The 21,259-nt window shown below is 43.6% G+C and overlaps 1 protein-coding gene across 1 annotated transcript in view; it reads right to left on the reverse strand.

Moving 5' to 3' along the window:
- Nucleotides 1-21,259, reverse strand: part of GRK3 (G protein-coupled receptor kinase 3) — a 160,142-nt gene that overhangs the window by 16,238 nt on the left and 122,645 nt on the right. Inside the window, exons 11-15 of the mRNA XM_025400112.1 lie at nucleotides 20,848-20,978; nucleotides 18,237-18,331; nucleotides 13,065-13,172; nucleotides 5,243-5,309; nucleotides 4,613-4,713 (exon numbers count right to left, since the gene is read on the reverse strand). Coding sequence (XP_025255897.1) covers nucleotides 4,613-4,713; nucleotides 5,243-5,309; nucleotides 13,065-13,172; nucleotides 18,237-18,331; nucleotides 20,848-20,978 — 502 coding nt within the window. The remainder of the gene's footprint in view (nucleotides 1-4,612; nucleotides 4,714-5,242; nucleotides 5,310-13,064; nucleotides 13,173-18,236; nucleotides 18,332-20,847; nucleotides 20,979-21,259) is intronic.

Consider the following 21,259-nt stretch of genomic DNA (forward strand, 5'->3'; position numbering starts at 1 on the left):
ATGAAACCCTGTCTTGATTAAAATACAAAAAATTAGCTGGGCGTGGTGGTGGGCGCCTGTAGTCTCAGCTACTTGGGAGGTTGAGGCAGGAGAACTGCTTGAACTTGGGAAGCGGAGGTTGCAGTGAGCCAAGATTGTGCCCCTGCACTCCAGCCTGGGTGACACAGTGAGAACCTGTCGCCAGGAAAAAAAAAAAAAAGTTGCACACTCCAAGGAAAAGCCTGCGTCGGGGAGCAGCACTCCCAGCACATGCCACTGACTGTCTCTCCACGTCCTGTCACAGAGCTCAAGGCTGCTTCTTGGGGCCCTTCTGTAGTCAGTCCCTGGGGCATCTCGCCCAGCCCAGAGCTTGAGTGTCCTTATAGGACTCCTCAATCTGTATCCCAAGCACCAACCTGTGCCCTGTGTTCCAGGACACTCCTACTTCCCAGCCCACTCAGAGGATGCAGGCAGGTCTAAGTGCAGAGGGCTCTCTGCACTGCTCCTGCACAGGCCCAGGCAGGATGGTCCTGGATGTTTGTCTTCCCTCAGGCTTCACAGCCACCCCTCGGCCAGGCCCAGACCTGACTACTTCCTACCACCTCCCATCCTCACGACACTCTCGCTTAGGGGTGGTCGCTCTTTTCTTCCTTTTTTTTTTAAAATTTATTTTTATTTATGTATTTATTTATTATTATTATTATTATTTTTGAGATGGAGTCTCTCTCTGTCACCCAGGCTGGAGTGCAGTGGTGTGATCTCAGCTCACTGCAACCTCCGCCTCCCGGGTTCAAGCGATTCTCCTGCCTCATCCTCCTGAGTAGCTGGGATTACAGGCATGTACCACCATGTCCAGCTAATTATTATTATTATTACTATTATTATTATTGTATTTTTAGTAGAGACAGGGTTTCAGCATGTTGGTCAGGCTGGTCTCAAACTCCTGACCTTGTGATCCACCCACCTCGGCCTCCCAAAGTACTGGTATTACAGGCGTGAGCTACCATGCCTAGCCAGGGGTGGTGATTCCTGCTTAGGGTGCTACCGGCATTTGTGGGCAGGGAAGAAAGAATAGACGTCCCGTCAGAAACACTGAGGCATCAGAGCCCTGGCACCTCTTGTCTAAACTGCTCTAATGCCTCCTCCTCTGACCTCTAGTCCTGCCCACCTGCAGCCCCATCCCACTTCATACAGCGCCCAAATCATCTTCAATGAACTCACCACTTCTCTGCTCAAAACTCTCCAAAGTCTTGCTTCGCACTATCTGGACCTGTCTTACTCGACATTTCTACACCATGGCTTTCCCACCGCATGAGCTTCAGGAAGGCAGGGGCCATGCCTACCATGTGCACTGCCTCAGCCACTTCACGGGGTAGTATCAGTGTGTGCCCAGTAAACAGACATTGAATGAAGGAATGGGATCCCAGTCAGATGTTATCCTTGTGCATTTTTACTGGAAACACTTCGGTGATTTTCTTAGTGGGTTCCATTTTGTACCCATCATTGTCCACACATTAAATGTGGTACGCTAAATAAGAAATTTACTTCCATATATCCAAGCAATTAGAAATGCCCCAGAAAGAAGGTTTCTGGTTCAAGCCAGGGATTGCGTGCAAGCATGCAACTTTACACAGTCTCAATAACCACTGAAATGGCAGGAAAGCAACGTGGAGATATAAACCCACCACAGGAGCCAGGCACGGTGGCTCACACCTGTAATCCTAGCTCTTTGGGGGATAACAGGGGAAGATCACTTGAGGCCAGCAGTTCATGACCCATCTGGGCAACATAGCAAGACCCCTTCTCTATTAAAAAAAAAAGAATGTTAGCCAGGCATGGTAATGTGGGCCTGTGCTCCCAGCTACTCGGGAGGCTGAGGCCAAAGGATTACTTGAGCCCAGGAGTTTGGGGCTGGAGTGAGCTATGATCATGCCATAGAACTCCAGCCTGGGGGACAGAGTGAGATACTATCTCTTTTAAAAAACAAAAATAGGCCGGATGCAGTGACTCACGCCTGTAATCCCAGCAGTTTGGGAGGCCAAGGCGGGCAGATCACTTGAGGTCAGGAGTTCAAGACCAGCCTCGCCAACGTGGCGAAACCCCGTCTCTACTACAAATACAAAAGTTAGCTGGGTGTGGTGGTGCACACCTGTATTCCCAGCTACTTGGGAAGCTGAGGCAGGAGAATCACCTGATCTGGGAGGCAGGCGTTGCAGTGAGCCAAGACTGTGCCACTGCACTCCAACCTGGGTAACAGAGTAAGACTCAATCTCAAAAAAATAAAAAGTAAAAATAAATATTAAAAAAATAAATCCACCACGAGAGAGAGAGAGGGCCATCAGCAGACAAGAGGGGATGCTGACACAGGGGCAGTGACTGACAACAAAGCAGGGCAGAGCTACTGCCCTGGAGACGGAGCCAGCATGCTGAGCTCCAGTTCACCACAGTGTGTGGCTGGGGGATGAGACACAGGACTGGAGCTCTGGACACTGAGCTGCACACGCACACACATGCACACCCATACCCGCTGTACTTCCTTCCCCCACACCCAACTCCAGAAACCTGCAGCAAGGTGTTTACTCTAACATGGGGTAAAACCCCTGAAAGGTTCTACTTTTAAGAAATTAAACCTGCTAAAGATTTTTAGAAAGAAATTAATAAAAGGGTTGAAAATGTATGCTATCGGCAAGTAAAACAACGAATTAAAGCAAAGATACAAATAATATACAAGATCAGGAGCACAGAGGCCCAAATCTAGAAAGGAATCCCAGCATCTGGCTAATAAGAGTTCTACGAGAAACGGAGGAGGATAAATGTCAAATAAGTAAAGTAAGGGTGGTCTCCAAGCTGAAGAGCACGAGTCTCCAAGCACGAGGGATGCTACGTGCCTGCCATCGTGAGTGGTAACCTAGCTCCATGACCTGCACGACTGTTCGCTTGTACACAATAAAGCAAGAGCTTCAAAGTTCTGGGGGAAAATTGTTATTTACTTAGAATTCCATATCTAGCCAAAATAGAGCAGGAGGCAGGGAATGGAGTGAATGGCAGATTCAGACCAGGAGACTGGAAAGGGAAGTGTTGGGTGAGATGGTGCCAATCAGCAGAAAGAGAGCACCTCTGTCTCACTGCAGCTGCAGGCTGAGTCCCTCCCGAAAGAAACATCAGGGAAAACAAGGTCCACAACTATCATATTCTGTTCTGAGAGAGAGAGAGAGCGATATCATATTTTATATATATATCATATATTTTATATATATATAAAACTAACTTAAGGTTTATTACCAGGCTAAGTAGAAACTATGTAATGAACAACATTTTTGATTCCATAAGAGTATAAATACCCCTTCTTCATTTGCAACCTTTGAAATCAACCTATATGCAAAGCACAAAGATTGACTATGATCACAGAATAGAAAGCAGTATCATCTTGATAACGTAAAAATAAAAATTAACATGAAAGAACATGAGACAGAAGAAGTCAATGAAAGACAGGAATGTCAAAATCCTCAACTTAGATACTGTTTATAGTTGGAAAAAGGCACGACCGGGTTAAGCACAGAATTTAAAGCTACAGAGGCAAGCAAAAGAGGAGCCCAAAATAGCATTTCAACTTTTGAGAGGTGGAGGAAGCGAAGGCTACAGAGACGGTAATGGGTGAGCTAAATCTTCATCTATTATAGCAGGAATAGGTAATTTTGCAAATTGATAAATAAGGACATACTCATATATAAGTACATTATTTAGCTATCTATGTAAAATGCTTATATGTATAATATGCACACTAAAAATACATACACATACATATGATATACATATAGGTAATATACAGTTAAAAGTTATTTCTTATGCCAAGCAAACCTGGGGGTAAAGAGATACAGGAGAAAGGTCTGTCTTAAGTCCCTCTCTATAAGATTTCCAGATATTACTGTTCAGAGTGTTTTGAGGCAGGAGAATAGTGAGCATGTGTTAGATCACAGTTACTCAGTTATGCATGAGAGAAATATGTGAGAATCTGATCAGAATGTTAAACTGTCACAATCACAAATATAACCATCGCTAAAAAACAAATGGACTACAAAATATCAGAATTCATTTCTGTCATCTACAAGGTCAATCTTTAAAAGTTAAAAACTGGGCTGGCCCCAGTGGCTCACACCTATAATCCCAGCACTTTTAGAAGCCAAGGCAGGTGGATCACCTGAGGTCAGGAGTTTGAGACCAGCCTGGCCAACATGGCAAAACCCTGTCTCTACTAAAAATACAAAAATTAGCCAGGCATGGTAGCACACACCAGTGGTCCTAGCTACTCAGGAGGCTGAGGCAGGAGAGTTGCTTGAACCCCAGGAGGTGGAGGTTGCAGTGAGCCTAGATTGCGCCACTGCACTCCAGCCTGGGTGACAGGGCAAGACTCCATCTCAAAAATAAATAAAGTAAAAAAGTGAGTGACTTCTTCAACTTCTTAATTATAAAACACATAGGACAATATATGTATATTTCCTATGTGATTTTTTTTCCCCCTTTCACATCAAAATGGAAGATTTTAATGATTAGGGATGACTTTTGATAGGCAGTATTTAAAATCACTCTTTTGCTCTTCTGGTAAAGATACCGAAAGGCAGGAACAATGACCTACCCGCCTCCGTGACAGCCCAGCCGCTTGCTAACGTCTCGCTGAAGCAAGCCCTCCAAAAGGGACTTCAGTTCAGGAGAGAAGGTGTCTGGAAGTTCCACATTCTGGGGAAAAGAGTAAGATTTCAAAAATCTGTTCATGGAAACAGTATCCTAACACTCAACCAGATTTAAAGGCTATTACTGGGCTAAGAATAGTATTAAAAATTGCAGCCTCATTATGAATTAATATTTACTCTATAGACACATAAAAAGGTAACTAATCAGTTGCAAAATCAAAGTGGCTGGGGGCAGATCAGAAGAACCAGAAGGCATTCTCATTCGTTGGAATCTCAGTAATTTCTCCTTTTCTTTGATTTCTTTACTTCTGGTTCTCAATTTTCTTTAGCTTCCTCATACTGTTTGTTAGTAAATCCTGATTTTTGCCTTGGCATCTATTTCCATTAATTTTTCTCCTAGAAATTCTTTTAGAAATTGTATCTGCATTTATTTGTTTCAAGAAAGCAAATTTTTATTATGTTTATACATAATTTTATATTTCCTATAATATTTTATGTAATAGCATTTTTTATTATTGATGGAACGAAGCATGACAATTACCATGCAGACAAGAATACAGTTTTGAATCCCTTACCACGGTGAGTGTCATTCGGTCAATTTCATGCTTGTCTTTGGTTTTATGTTGTCTGAAAGGGCTGTGACTGTAGAAATAAAGAATTGTTGTATTAAAATATGGCATCAGGTGATACAGCACATATCACTGACTAATATTTGGGTAAAGTATGATGTCCTATCACTATTCATTCAAAACTGGAGAAATGCAAAAGTCATAAACATTTATCATTTCCATGGAAGAATTGGCGAACAAACGTTAGGTCCTGAAATAGAAAGACTTGTATCTCACTTGAACTGCCTGAGTCTCACTTCAGTGAACTTGTGGCCCTAAAACACACTGTCCCAATGGAAATATCATTAGAAAAGAATATACAACTAGCCAACAGGTAATCATGAGAATAAAAGTCATTTATATAACATTTGTCATATGAGAGTTTGAGCTAAACAGTAACTTTCATGTACATTTTTCAGGAAAATGGAGATTGTTTCCTCAAACAGCCCCAGGAATAGCAGTTGAACCAAAACATGAAGGAGATGAAACGATTCACCCCTAGAAACCAGTCATTTTAAGTAATACATCCTTTGGATGAAAACAGAAACTAACCACGCACCAGCAGATTCTCCACCGCTCTGCGTACTTCCTGCTTTCCCTGTGCAGAACCCCAGACTCCAGAGTCACAAAAGCTGGGTTCAAGTTGCGACTTGACTGTCTACTGACTGTCAGCCAGATAGAAACCTTCAGTATCAATTCTTCATCTGTGAAGTGGGGATCAAGCCGCATACTTCACAGAAGTGGTGAAGGGAAAAAGTAAAGTGACATCTATGCAAGTAGCCAAGACAATGGCAGTACATGGTAGGTACCTAATACAGTAATCACTGGTGAAATTAATAAAGATAACTCTGACTTCAGGAAATGAATGTCTACTTGGTGAACTGTGTAAAACAGATTACTTTTACTCTTTCTCATGTTTTTAAAATTTTGGAGACGCTGGTTTTCAAAGGAAATCTTATCATTAAAAGACACTATTAAATATGCAAACTAGAATACCATGGTTGATTTTTCATTCTGAAAATTAAAGGGACAGATATGATTGAGTTTTCTTATAGCAAGATGTGCCTGGTAAGTAGTAATCTTATAAATTTATTTATAAGGCATATATGACATAATCTGAGGCAGGCAGGATATTATGTAAAATATTTTAATATTAACTCCATAAAATGGATTAGAATGTTGAATACATAAATCAGTGAGATTCTAAAAAAGAACGAAAATGCCACTTATCTTGCACTGCTACTTACTGCTACTGACCTGGTCATCCTACTGAATTAATTAGGTTATACATTGAACTATCTTTTGAGATTATTACATTTCAGACCATTTATTGTCTGAAACACTTTAATTTTATTTTTGTACAAGAGAGGGCATTCTAGTCCTTTATTTCCTTCCATATCATGCCGTGAAATACAAACTAATTGCCATCTCTTAAAAGCATTAATCTGGGGGAAAAAAAAAAAAGATCAAAACAAGGTAAATTAGCACCCAGCAAGCATTTAACTTTTAAAACAGATTTTGATTGGAAATACTCTTTTTGCCTTATTTCCAAGGAAAAAATGTACAATTACCACATTTAAAAAGCAGCTATAAAAGCAAACAATATCTGTTATTTATAATTTTTAAAAACATACTTGTATCATTCTTTTATACAAAATCCATGGAAATATTAAGGTGTTTACAGTTGCAGAGAAAAGGAATGAAAGTTTATCAAATCTTACGAAAACCGTAGTCTCCCTGCTTGACGCTTAGCTGTTTCCACCCCACAAAGTTCCTTAACGTATATAAAGGGATTAAGTGAAGATCCCCTGGTGTTTTGACAAATCCCTCAGACCTGGCTCCTGCGTGCAGAGCCAGAGGACCCCACTCCTGCATCTGGTCCCCGTGTCCTTGCGGCCTGCTGTGTTCTGACACAAGCACTCTGTGCTAAATTTAAAAAGTCTTTCATGAGACCACAGGGAGGCTTGTGAGGGGACTTGGAGTTAAAGTTAGTGGTGCCAAAACCATTTCCAGCACATGGGCCCCATTGCTACAAATTCCATTTATAAATATAGCGATTCCATGTCCGGCTCAAGGAGAAATTATCAGAAAACGCTCTTCAGCTCTTCAATTCTATGCTGCCATGTTCAGACAGCTTGGGCTTTCAAGTTGAAATCTTGATGCACATCTGTTTCCAATGTATTCTTGATTATTCTTTGTGAACAAAGCCAAAGACTTGGTTTCTATTTTGAAAAACGTTAAAGAAAACCTATGATAGTAATAATCTCCATTCTGAGGGAGGCACGTGGTGCGCACAGATCCTGTGCGATCGCAGCTGCTCCCTGATGCAGCCGCTTTAAATAGGAGACAGTAACAGGCCTGTCAACAGCTTCCAAGGCACGGCCAAGCTCTTCCCGTGCAACATGCTGGCTGCATCAGGGAATGCTGTGGGAAAAGAATTCACATGTCCTGTGGTCAAGTGTAGCTTTCTGAACTACAGATAGAATGGAACAGCTGCACGTCTCCCCTAAATGAACTGGAAAATTGTTCAGGACATTATAAATGATGAGGAAACACACCCCCCACAAAGTTAGCTCTACATCATTTTCATGGGGAAACAATGGGTTCAAAAACTTATGCGATTAAAAACTCTCACATCAAAAGTTAATTATAAAATACTCAAAAGATGGCGTGTTATATTAAATGTACATTTCAAACCTAAGCCAGTAGCTGTCAAAATATTTATAAACTTTCCTTTTTCCCCAGCCTGGAACAAACTCAATAGCGCCAGCAGCACTCAGTTCTCCCTAGGCCACTGCCCAGGCTCTCTCCTCATATCTGACAACTCCACAGGGAGACAATCAACAGTGACAAGCTTAAGATGGAGGCCACTGTCACATCAATTGATTTTCTTAACAGACATCTTAAGTCTAGGTGAAGATCAGGACAGCAGCTACACAGATTTGCAACATAGATGCATCTTCATACACAGACACTCTTAAGTATCTGACAAAGTCATCTGAAATAGCAGTAGTGACCAGCACCCACAGATGGGGCATATGAGTGGCCCAGTCAATCACTGTGAGTCCAGGGACGCAAAACGCCTTCTCAAGCCTTGACAACTTTCTCCCATCCAGACTCCTTCTCCAAGTGCCTTGCAGTATTCTTGTAGGGGATGAAGACAAAATGAAGTGTGCAGAAAAGTGTTTCAGCAGAAGCAAGGGGGCACATTGGTCGAAGCAAGGGGACATGTTGGTCAGAGCAAGGAGGATTAAATCACAGAAAATAGAATGACCGGCCAGGCGCGGTGGCTCACGCCTGTGATCCCAGCATTTTGTGAGGCCGAGGCGGGCGGATCACGAGGTCAGGAGATTGAGACCATCCTGGCTAACACGGTGAAACCCCGTCTCTACTAAAAATACAAAAAATTAGCCAGGCGTGGTGGCGGGCGCCTGTAGTCCCAGCTACTTGGGAGGCTGAGGCAGGAGAATGGCGTGAACCCGGGAGGCGGAGCTTGCAGTGAGCTGAGATCGCGCCACTGCACTCCAGCCCCGGCGACAGAGCGAGACTCTGTCTCAAAAAAAATAAAATAAAATAAAATAAAGAGAAAATAGAAAGACCCTTCCTTGGTGGCCACTGATTCAACCTCACTGCACAGCTGTGGGAGGAGGGAGGGGCACTTGCTCTGGGGCAGTGGTCCTCACCCTCGGCACTGTTGACATTTAGGGCTAAATAATTCTTTGTCGGGGTGCTGCAGGGGCTGTCCTGTGCCTCACAGGATGTTGAGCAGCATCCTTGGCCTCTACTTAGGGGATGCCAGTAACAGCCCCCCCCCGAAGTTATGATGACCAAGAATGCCTCCAGCCATTGCCCAGTGTCCCCCAGGGTTGAGGACGGCGCTCCAGGAGAGTGTCAGGATGTAGAGGGGACTGTGCCCAAGCCTGTGCCTCGGAGACCCTGCCTAGTCAATCTCCTCCTCCACTCAGTTGATTTCTTAGGCTCCGTGTGCCTGAGAAAAGACAGCTGCCAGGGGCTCCCTTGTACACAGCATAGGAAAAATGCACAGGAGGCTGAGAGGCAGATTTCTGAGGTTCTCCCACATGCAACTTTGTGAGGAAGTAGAACAGGTGGCATTATCCCCTTGTTCACAGCTGAGGCAGTGAAGGCTCCTGCACACAGTCCCACCTCCTGCCCGCCTCGCCACAGGGCTTTGCTCCTGAAAGGCCCTCCAGACACTTCAGTTTCACGTGAATCACTGAAAATTCACAGACACTGATTTTAGTAATGACATCGTTATTCTCCCAATCATCTGGAATCTAAATTGCACCATGTTTAACTCCTATCCTTCCATATCCAACCATCTATTAAAAGAAAAAACAACAACAACACACACCCCACGAAAACACTGAAGCATTACGGATGCTAACTCCGCAATACCGCCGTGTCATCTGCTCCTGTCAGGTTCCAGGGCTGCTGTGCAAGCTCACTGCCTTTTGCTCACATTCTTCTGCCTGCACCCTGTCTCAGTCCCTCCATTGCTCCAGGCTGCTTCCAGAAGAATCTTACTGAAAAGCCATCCAACCCTGCCGCTGCTCCACTGAAAAGCTTTCAGCCTCGGGGCCTGGAGGATAAAGGTCAAACTTCCCAGCACTGCATCCGAGGTCCTCCCAGTGCTGACCCAACCATCTGAGCCTTCTCCTGCAGCACTTCCTCCCTCTTGAGAAACATAGAAAGCTGATATTTTCCCTGCTTCCAGGCTTTGTATTGTCATCCTACCTATCTTCAAAATCTACTCCACAGACCATCTCCCACATGAGGTCAACCCAACACTTTCAGGTTAGAACGGCTTCTCCCATGTCTGTGCTCCCAGCACATCGCTCCTGTCGAAGTCAGCACAGCTCGGCCAGCTCCTGATACGGTGTGTGTATCAATAGCTACTCTCCTGGACTGCCTATCCCTCAAGGATTTTGTGTGTCTCTCTTCCTGGCTGGTCGGCTTTCTTCCTTCCTTCTTTCCCTTCTTCTTTCCTTCTTTCCCTCTCTCCCTCCCCCCCTTTCCTTCCTTCCTTCCCTTTTCTCCCTCTCTTCCCTCTTCTTCCTTCCTCTTTCCTTCCCTCCCTTTCTCCCTCCCTCCCTCTCTTCCTCTCTCCCTTCTTCCTTCCTTCCTCCCTCTCCTTCCTCCCTTTCACCTTCCTTCCTCCTTCCCTTTCACCTTCCCTCCTCCCTCCCTCTCCTTCCTCCCTTCCTCCCTCTCTCCTCCTTTTTTCCTTCCTTACCCCTTTCCTTTCCCCACAGCATCAAGTACAGTCTCTTGTATATTACAGGTACTCAATAGATGCTTATCACATTTAATTTCAATCACTTAAGTCAAAAATGTTTCCTGCTTTTTGGCTTCAGTGCCATATCCTATCTGTGAGTGACTTCTGAATAAACAATAGGAGGAATGGCACGAGATAATAAATCCTAGTGGAGGAGATTCATCTAATCCTATCTATCACACACTGGAAAGATTCCTTCCACTTCAGGATCAATCAGTGGTCACCAGACAGTGACAAGGAGCCTGCTATCCATGAGGCAGAACCCTCCTTCATTGGGTAGCTCAAACGACTGGACATTCTTGTATCAAACTGCAATCTTTTTTCTCCTCAAAATGCATCCCTCTGGAGTTACACAGTATGCATATGATCCCTTCAACAAGATCGCCTTCCGGCAGCTGGAGTCAACCATACGCTTCCCTAAGTTCTGCACTCAGCTCTTTCAGTCTTTCCACAGAAGCCATCATTTCTAGCTATTTTACCACTCTCCATTCATCTCATCCATCCATCCCATCCTCACAGCCATCCTCAGGACGTCTTCTTGTCTGTCAAGACTCTTTTCAGCAGGAGCCCCACTGACCATAATGCTTCCATCAAGACCGGTGGAGGATTTCACAAAGGAATTGATATCTTCCAGTTCAGTACACCAAAGCTGAATTATAGCGAAATTAGACTGAATTCATTTTATTAGCCACAAACCACACTGTTGGAGCAGACAGAGTTATTGAACAAAACCCTCCAGTCTTTTAAAAAGTGAAGTAGTGTTACACCACATCCTCTCCAGCCTATATGCACAGACATTTGAACAGCTAGAGTCACAAAACAGAGAAGTACACAAAGTCCTAGATACAAGGCTTCTGGGATTGTCCGATTTTACTGCTGATTTTTGCATTCAACAGTTCAGCTGTTACATAGAGTTTTTTTTTTTTTTAATCATCTCCAAATTCTGTAGGTAGGGGCTGTCTGTCTCCAACCACATCTCCAGCAGAGATCCAAAATAAAGACCTCCTGGGTGTCTTCATGCACTCCATACGCGTAGAAGCGACTCCATGGGGAGAACAGCATCTCATAGGGGAAATGGCTTTCTCTGGTTTGCTTAGATAAACTCTCTAATTAGGTCAGCTAGTCTGATGACATGAATTAAAGCCATCCAGGCTCCACAAATACAATAATTCAATTAAGGAATAACAGAACCCGACTTTCTAAGCAATAATACAATTTTAGATCACAAGTGAATGCAAAGCAGAGAACAACTGGATTATCAGAGTCTTGACAAAACAGAGGGTGCTCAGAACCGAGTTTTGGGGGAATGTGGAATTCAGCCTCTCTCCAGGATGTGCTAAATGTAATAAAATGCAGTGGTGCTCACTTAGGCTCTCCGATGGAAAGGTGCAACGTTTAGCAAACTATCAGGACTGTGTTCATATGAAAATATTAACAGGAAAATTATTAACTAGGAAATTTTAATGTAAAATGCTTTATGAGTCTGAATTAAAAAATTTAATTGAAGCTTTCCATTAAAATTGGCTAAAAGTCTTAGAATTAATGGAAACATTAACATAATTGTTAAGTGTTTAACATGAGAACATATTTTGAGAGTACTTTCCTCTCATAATCTTTTCTACTTTATTTCATCATCTTTGGTAGTTCAGAACAAGGGCCAAGTATACTACTAGCTTTAAAAGACAAATTAATTTCAGCATTTTCCCCAATAAATGCAAGCTTTTTAAAATGGGTTTACCGGCTAGGTGTGGTGGCTTATGCCTTTAATCCCAGCACTTTGGGAGGCTGAGGTGGGAGGATGGCTTGAGGCCAGGAGTTCGAGACCAGCCTGGGCAACATGGCAAGACCTTATCTCTAAAAAAATTAAAAAATTAGCCAGGTGTGGTGGTGAGTGTCTGTAGTCCCAGCCACTCAGGAGACTGAGGCTGAGGTGGAAGGACTGCTTGACCCTATGAGGTCGAGGCTAGAGTGAGCCATGTTTGTGTCACTGCACTGCAGCTGGGCAACAGAGAAAGACCTTGTCTAAAAACAACACAAAACAAAAACAAATAAAATAAAATAGGTTTACTTTGGGTTTTCATCCTTTTTTTGTAACTCTCAAAATTCTGTAAACGCTCAAGATGATGAGTAATTAATTTCTAGGGAAAAAATTATTCTACCTTTTTAAATTATCTACATTTCAAAACAATACTTATTCCTACAATGTGGCTTATCACAGAAAAAAATTCAAAGCAGTCTAATTTTAAGTTTAAAAGAATTCTGATTCCTACATGGTATAGAATAAAAATACGAAGCCATAAGCTTTTATCTAGCAGCTTATCGGGAAGCAGCTTTCACTCTTCTAAGACACAGTCTTCCAGATTAGCACGTGGCTTAAAGATCACTGTGTGATTTAAAATAACGTTAGCATCTAGTCATTTCTACATATCCTCAGCTTTCATCCAAGCTCCTGCTGCCATGAGGACAGCATTAGAAGGATGCGTTTCCACTCACCCTCTCAGAAGTTTGAAAAGCATGCAGCCCAGGGAGAACCAGTCGGCACTGCTGTCATAGGCCGTCCCCTTCTGCAGCACCTCGGGAGCCATGTACCCATGGGTGCCACTAGGGAGAAGGAAGGATACAGTGATCAGAGCATGTGCACTTCAGAAAACACTCACAGCACCCCAAGGTCCGGGTGTCATTCGTTAGACGGCAGTGACTGTAAACAAAGGAGAGGGGACCGTGGTGCTTCACTGCAAACGCAATGCACTGAACATCCAATGGGAAAACGCTCTTTTCTGCCTTCGCTTATATATGAATTTACATAAATAAGCATATGAAATAAATATGTAAAATGCAAGTTCGGGCTCTCATCAGTCCTTCTCTACTCCAGCTATGAAGAGCAAAGGTTCTCCTGCCGTTTCAGTAGCTCTCGTGTGGAGGTGCGTGGGGTCAGGAGAGGCAGGCAAAGGGCAGAGAGAACGGACAATGAACAGGCGACCACACAGAGGTGCTGTGGACCTCGAAGGCATGGAGACATCCACCTCTGTGTGGTGTTGCCAATTGTGCTGAGGACCTGAGCTCGCAGGGGCATCGGCTTGGTCATGGTCAGCAACAGACCCTAGGGGGATGGGGAAGAAGGAGGAACATGAGCACAGTTATACATAAGATGGTGAAATCACGTGTCAGGTTTCAAAAGCTGCAGAAGGTCAAAGGACTCAGCACTAAGCAAATGTGAAGATGATTTTCAGGAAGTTGAGAAAAATCACTTGAGAGGACAACCATTTTATATATAATCTGCACCATCTGCAACTCGAAAGCCCTTCCCGCTCTAGCACTCTCCACCCCTCCTTGAAGGACTGAGCTCGCCCGGCTGCAGCAGGAAGCACGCGAGCCAGCCGGTGGGGAACTTTCCAAGATGCAGCCTGAAGGGGCTCTGGCAAAAGGTTGCATGCCCTACAACCTCTTCATCCACGATTAATTTTCTTCATCCGTAAAATGGGTAATCAGACGACGTCTCTACCACGCAGGGTTGCTGTGAGCACTGCACATACATCATGGGCTCACATACAGCAGCAACTGGATTCATGTTGGGGATCTGCATCTCCGTGCTTATCGTAGTGTAAGAATTTTTAGGCCCTGTGCGGTGGCTCACGCCTCTAATCCCAGCACTTTGGGAGGCCAAGGCAGGCGGATCACCTGAGGTCGGGAGTTTGAGACCAGCCTGACCAACATGGAGAAACTCTGTCTCTACTAAAAACACAAAATTAGCCAGGCATGGTGGCGCATGCCTGTAATCCCAGTTACTCGGGAGGTTGAGGCAGGAGAATCACTTGAACTTGGGAGGCAGAGGTTGTGGTGAGCCGAGATCGTGCCATTGCACTCTAGCCTGGGTGACGAGGGTGAAACTCCATCTCAAAAAAAAAAAAAAAAAAGAATTTTTAACTTGCTTATGCTCAGCAACAGTGAGAATCTACTCAGAATAAATGATCCTGGATCACTAATGAGGCTGGGTCATCACTGGGTCCAGTACTCTCTGTCTAAGAGGTGCATTTGAGAGTTTTATCAAATAGTGAAGATGGGCGTTGGTCCATCAGGGCAAATCCAGCATTCTGGAAAGCTCAATCAGCCCGAACCTAAAGTCTGACGGTGTAAGGCCATCAGGCCACGCCGTGAGAGCACTGGAGATTTCTATGAGGGGCATCCAAGCCACTTTCCGGGAAGGTTTAATTTCAGGGTTGCCTGGAAAGTCCTTTCTGGTGACCTTGTAATCTGTACCTTATCAGGATCAAGTCACAGTTCTGGAATGGAAAGATATCTACAATAGATATCTACGGGATAAATAAGAAATGAATGCAGACCAGTCCCCCATGCTTATACCAGATGCAACGAAAACTCAACCTTGGACTGCCTGCCGCTGAGGTTTTCTGATTCTGCCTATGGGCCAGCTGCTAATGCTTCCTGACGCATTCCACTAAAGATCTGTACTACTATTAATACTGAACGAACACTTGGACGTTTTAAGACACTGTGACATGAGACACAGCTTTGTGTTCTTAGATAAAATAAGCTAGTACTCAAATTAGTCACTGACAATCTGCTCAGCTCCAGAAGTTCTCCTGTGATTTTTCATGGCTACTTCACAGTTAACTTCTAGTTTACAATAATTTGCGATTCTTTCGTTAAATGGACTAAGTCTAAGCTCAAATCACAAACCTCAACTACAATACTACTTTGGAGATGGGCTGGCCGCGAGATGAAGTCTAAGAATCACATCTGGCCGGGCGCGGTGGCTCAAGCCTGTAATCCCAGCACTTTGGGAGGCCGAGACGGGTGGATCACGAGGTCAGGAGATCGAGACCATCCTGGCTAACACGGTGAAACCCTGTCTCTACTAAAAAATACAAAAAACTAGCCGGGCGAGGTGGCGGGCGCCTGTAGTCCCAGCTACTCGGGAGGCTGAGGCAGGAGAATGGCGTGAACCCGGGAGGCGGAGCTTGTAGTGAGCTGAGATCCGGCCACTGCACTCCAGCCTGGGCGACAGAGCGAGACTCCGTCACAAAAAAAAAAAAAAAAAAAAAAAAAAAATCACATCTACAGCTTTGAAAAGATCTGATAAACCAAGTTCAGGGTGAAATTGTGGCTTAAAATCTTCAGTCTTGTACTAAATAGATCATGCCAAAGCCTCAGGGAGTTCATCCACACAGTGTACAGGCTTTGGAATCAGACAGAACTGGATTATAATTCCAGCCCCATGGCATACCAGCCATGTGACCTGGTTTAAGTTACTTAATTTCTCTGAACCTCAAGTTCCATACCACAAAAATTGGAGAGTGACACCTATAATTTATGGGGTTTCCACGAGGATGACACATGCATGACTGGGACAGCTGGATATTCAGACAAAGTGAATGCTGCTGGTACCGCCACCACTCCATATGCTGGTCACTTCGGGGACAGTTCTCAGGGCTGCTCCTTCCAGGAGGTCAGGGGTCAGCTCTGTCTTACAGTGGCGTCGCCAGCAGCTGGCACGCAGCAAATGTTAAAGACTCGCTGAATTATTTCATTAACTTAACCCTCACAACTATCACAGGAGGTAAGTATCATTGTCCTCTCTTCCTCACAGAAGGGAAAAATGAGGCTTACACAACCAGGAAGAGGAACCCAAACCCAGATCTGTTGGTTCCAGAGTCTTTTTTCCTAGCCACAAAATGCCTCCTTTACTTAAAAGTACAGGATTTTGACAGGGCATGGTGGCTCACACCTGTAATCCCAGCACTTTGGGAGGCCAAAGTGGGAGGGTTGCTTGAGTCCGGGAGTTGGAGACCAGATTGGGTAATACAGGAGACCCTGTCTTTATAAAAATATATTTTTTTACATTAGCTGAATGTAGGGGCACATGACTGTGGTCCCAGCTACCTGGGAGGCTGAGGTGGGAGGATCACTGGAGCCCGGGAGAGGGAGGCTGCAGGGAGCCATGATCATGCCCCTGTACTCCGGTCTTGGAAACAGAGCAAGACCCTGTCTCAAAAAAATAAAAAAGATAAAATTGTATTGTATGTTTACCTTTTTAAAGTAGTGGCCTCCTGATCATTATTTAAACATGGAAACCCACCTTCTCAGTCCTACCTCTTTACAGATGCTTTTCAAATATTGTGCTTTCCAGAGCAGGCAAAAGACCAGCCCACCATTCACAGCTGATATGTGAATTATAGCAAAAAGTGCACTAGGTCCTGCTAGGAAATAACCCCATATCTGAAAGTTAATTCCTCTGGAAGAGTATTTCTTATGAACCCTTGGATTCATATTTAGTTATGACTATACTAACCAAAAAAATTAGCATACCAAATAGCTGTGGCATTAAAAATTCAAATGACTCTCTTAAAAGAATCTGATGAACTCCCTGAGAGAAGCTTATACGACCACAGGTTCTGGTCTAATAATTGTAAAGTGCTAGCAAAATGCTAATGCTTTTATCACCATATCCCAGATTCCGTAGAAAAAGGGAAATATGTTTACAGAAACAGTGCTATTCACTATTAACATTTGATCAGAGCTTTAAAAGGCAATTCTGATTTAATGCAGTCCTTCATAAAGTATTGCAGTTCAGAACCACTTCTGGTTACACAAAGAGAAGGATCTGTGGTTTATTTTCTGCACAGATGCATGAAATGAGACCATTGGGAGTTTTTTTCAAGACCATTCAACACAGAGATGAATGTTAGCTTAAGATGTAATTTTAAAAGATTCAGTGCTAAGGAGGAGACATTTAAAAAGACAAAATAAAGCAAAAGTTGTCTGCTTTTCCACAAACTGTACATGTGTTCATACTTTCCACCCAGATCATCGCCTACCAAAGAAACAGAAATGAAAACCAGTGCATGTTCCATGGTGTTTCTGCAGAGCTGAAACTGTCCTAGTCCTGCTGTCTTTTCAACAACTCTGAGCACAGAGAGAAGTCCTCGGTTCAGGGCCAGTTTGCACTGATCAAGCAGGGCTACACCCAGAAGCAGTCTGGTGTCCCGGAGGTGTCAGGTGCTGGCTGAGGGCTGTGGCCTCAAGAGTTCCCTCCGGGTGATCACGTAGAGAACCTGGTGCAAGACCCAAGTCTAACAATATGACCTGCAGTGAAAGCCTAAACTGCAAGCAGATGATTTGTTTCTTCAATTAAAAAAGAGAGGGGGAAATATTTCTAATTTCTCTTCAGGGAAAAAAAGGAAGAAAAGCCTTTTTGAAAAAGAAGGAAAAGTAGATGAAGACAGAAACTTGGCTCCGAGGACCTCCCTTGACCACATCCACGCAGCTGCCTCGGTGCCTTTCCAGGAACAGTCTCTTTCACTTATCCTTAGGACTGCTTTGAGGGGTTTATTACTACGATTACTAACAGACTAAGTAACTGACTGACTTTTAGGGTCACACGGGCAGCATGGATTCTGGTTTCTTGCTGAGGTCCTGATTGTTTCTTAGAGGCCACCCTGGTCCCTGAGCAGGTTCAACTCCACTGTGGGTTAATTCCTGCTCTCCGCAGACAGGGAGGAAGGCTCCCCGTTCTTATCTCCTTTCCCACAACCTGTGATGTTGGATCTTCCCGACATACTGAAAATCACCACTGGCAGTGACAAATGGCCACGCCTTTGAAGGGGCATGAGAGCAATGATGGTGAACCGAAGTTGACGCATTACTTACACGCTCGCATGAGGCTTCTTTTTGGAAAAATCGCAGGCAAGACCAAGATCGGAGATCCTTGCGTGTCCGTGTTCATCCAAGAGGATATTTGCTGGCTAAACAGAAAGAGAATGATCTTTAAGAGTGCCCCCAAATGCCATGGAGGCTTTGAGAACTTTGAGTGCGGATGCTTGATATCTTACTATTTTATCATAGCTTGCTCCTAAACACAAATTACAGCTTGATCCCATCACATCGAAGTAGGGCATGATACTGAGAATAATATTTTTCATTTTAACTTCGGCAGAAAAGTGGTAACGATAGAGGCGGAGGATTCTACTCATTAGAAAATGAAACATGGGGCAGGTAACACAGGAATGTCGGGACCACAGTTCATCAGCGTTAAAAGCATTTCCTTTTCCCCGTACCAAGGACCGCTGCGCAGAAAGGACAGCGTGCCTCTCAAGGGCGGGAGGTGAGTCCACCAGCTTCCGGGCTTCTGAGAACCACAAGGATTTCTAAGAGTAAAGCCATGAAGCACAGGACAGAGAGGAAGCTTCCAAGAATGTATCAACACTGACCTAAGCAATCAAAATATTCCATAGTGCCACACTAATCCCAATAAATGTCATTTCTGCTTATTAGTACATCATTAACGTAGGGCCCTACCAAATGGCCAAATATAATTGTGACCACAACTCTGATAAAATGTATCCATGAAGATTAGATTTAGTCATCATAATCATGAACAACAAATCTAGTCTCTCTGATATACATTGAATTATAGGCATCTTAATATTTTTCTGCTGGTGATCAACTACTGTTTTGCTTGAAATAAAAATAAATGGCATGCTATTATAAAACTGAAGCATGAATAATCATGAGTGACTAGAATTAAGTTTGAATAGAAATTAAATAATACCACTGCCTTCCAAATAGCTTAGAAAATAAAAATAAAGCATAAAGATGATTAGAAACCAGTTATTGATTTAAATTAGAATGTATTACAATAGCGCTTCATGGGCCTTCAGCATGTGTTTTGTTCTTCTGCAAAGCTCGCATAAGGAAATAAAATGTCAAGGGCCAACTATTGTCTAGCTATTTCTAATTCAATAAAAATACATTTTTCTTCTTTATGCTTATAGGAAAACTAAGGGAGTAATAATAATTCTGTAACCTTACAGAAAGGTTTAAAATTCACAAAGTATTTTGTAAAAAAAAAAATAACATTCTTGGAAATAAAATACAATTTTTATAATATCTTAGAAAGTAATCTTCAAAAGCTAATCATGGCATCTCAGCTCCCTAGAGGAAGGAACATAACCTGTACATTTCAGTTGGCCACTGTGGGTTCATTCAAGAAGGCATCTGAAAAGAGAGGCAAACACATTCTCCCGGAATCTTCTTGCCTATTGGGAAATTGTCGGCCCCATCATTTTTCTTATTACTATTTACGCATTTCTATGTTTGCGCAATCATTAATTTGTCAAGGTTCCTTTCTCTCCATGCCTGCCTGCAGGCTGTTGGCCATACAACTAGGTGAGTGTCACCATGGACGTCCTGAGCCAGCTTCTATCTCCCTCCCACGTGTAAAACCCAGGACCAAGCACCACGTTCTGGAATGGAAAAACTCAGAATACTCCTATATCATTGCTTTCAAGGCGAGTGAGCTCTTACAGAGGACAAGAACAGAAACCTGGGCACAGCAGCTGGAGGTTACACAGTTCAAGGATCTAAAACTCTATCAGTGATTTTTAAGACAATCTCAAAACAACGTAAAGCTCTGAGGGTGGCCTTTGGGAGAAATTCCGCAGGCTGGTCGGCAATCCACTATTCACTGATAGACCTTGCCTCGGAGGAGTTATGACTCAGCCATTCTATGTCTTAGCTCACCAGCTTCTAAGCCCCATAAAATATATGTTCTTTGCTTATTCATCATTGTACATGTCCACCTTTACAGAGCCACGACCAAATCAGTTGCTTAGTGAACATTAACTGAATTATAATTATGAAATGTGTGACACCAAAAGGGCTCCTAAACTGCTTTTCTTTTTTTTTTTTTTGAGATGGAATCTCCCTCTGTCGCCCAGGCTGGAGTGCAGTGACACAATCTCGGCTCATTGCAAGCTCCACCTCCCAGGTTCATGCAATTCTCCTGCCTCAGCCTCCCAAGTAGCTGGGACTACAGGTGCCTGCCACCACACCCGGTTAATTTTTTGTATTCTGAGCAGAGACGGGGTTTCACCATGTTAGCCAGGATGGTCTCGATCTCCTGACCTTATGATCCACCCTCCTCGGCCTCCTAAAGTGCTGGGATTATAGGCATGAGCTACCATGCCTGGCCTAAACTGCTTTTCATTAACTGATCAACGAAAATGTTTGGCTTAGTATATGTGCTGCAGCAGGCACTGTAGTAGGCACCAGCGTTATAATACTGACAGACACAGACATGTGCTCCGTCCCTGCAGAGTCTGGTCTAGAGGAGATAAAATGTCATATAGCTAATAACTTTATCAGGGCTGAGACGAGGGCTATGAGGAAAATGACAGGACTCTGTGAAATAGAAGGGGACTTCTAGAGGACCATTCACACAATGCCTACTATGCAGAATGAGTCCGTCAACCATCCTCACCTTCAAATCTCTGTAGACAACAAACCGATTGTGCATGTGTTCCAGACCCAGAATGATTTCAGTGGCATAAAACCGCATCTCCTTCTCAGAGAACACACCGTGTTGTGAAAGGTGATAGTGCAAATCGCCCCCTGGAATCAGATTCAGAATTTAATTCAAAGCATATTAATTTAAAGGACACAAAAATCCTTCTCATCCTAAATAATCAGGACTCCATAGAAAAAGGGAAACTATGCTTCTGCTTTGTCTATATATCTATCTTTCATTCCTATAGTTTAGCAACAACTTAAACGTTATAGAGAAAATTTAAACATTGAGAAGATTTAACTGCAATGACAGGAGGGACAAGACAGCAAAACCAAGCCACCATTTTCAGGCTGGCAGCTCAGCTCCTAGTTCCGCCATCACAAGA

This window comes from Theropithecus gelada, chromosome 10 (genome assembly GCF_003255815.1).
Source record: "Theropithecus gelada isolate Dixy chromosome 10, Tgel_1.0, whole genome shotgun sequence".
Classification (NCBI taxonomy): domain Eukaryota; kingdom Metazoa; phylum Chordata; class Mammalia; order Primates; family Cercopithecidae; genus Theropithecus; species Theropithecus gelada.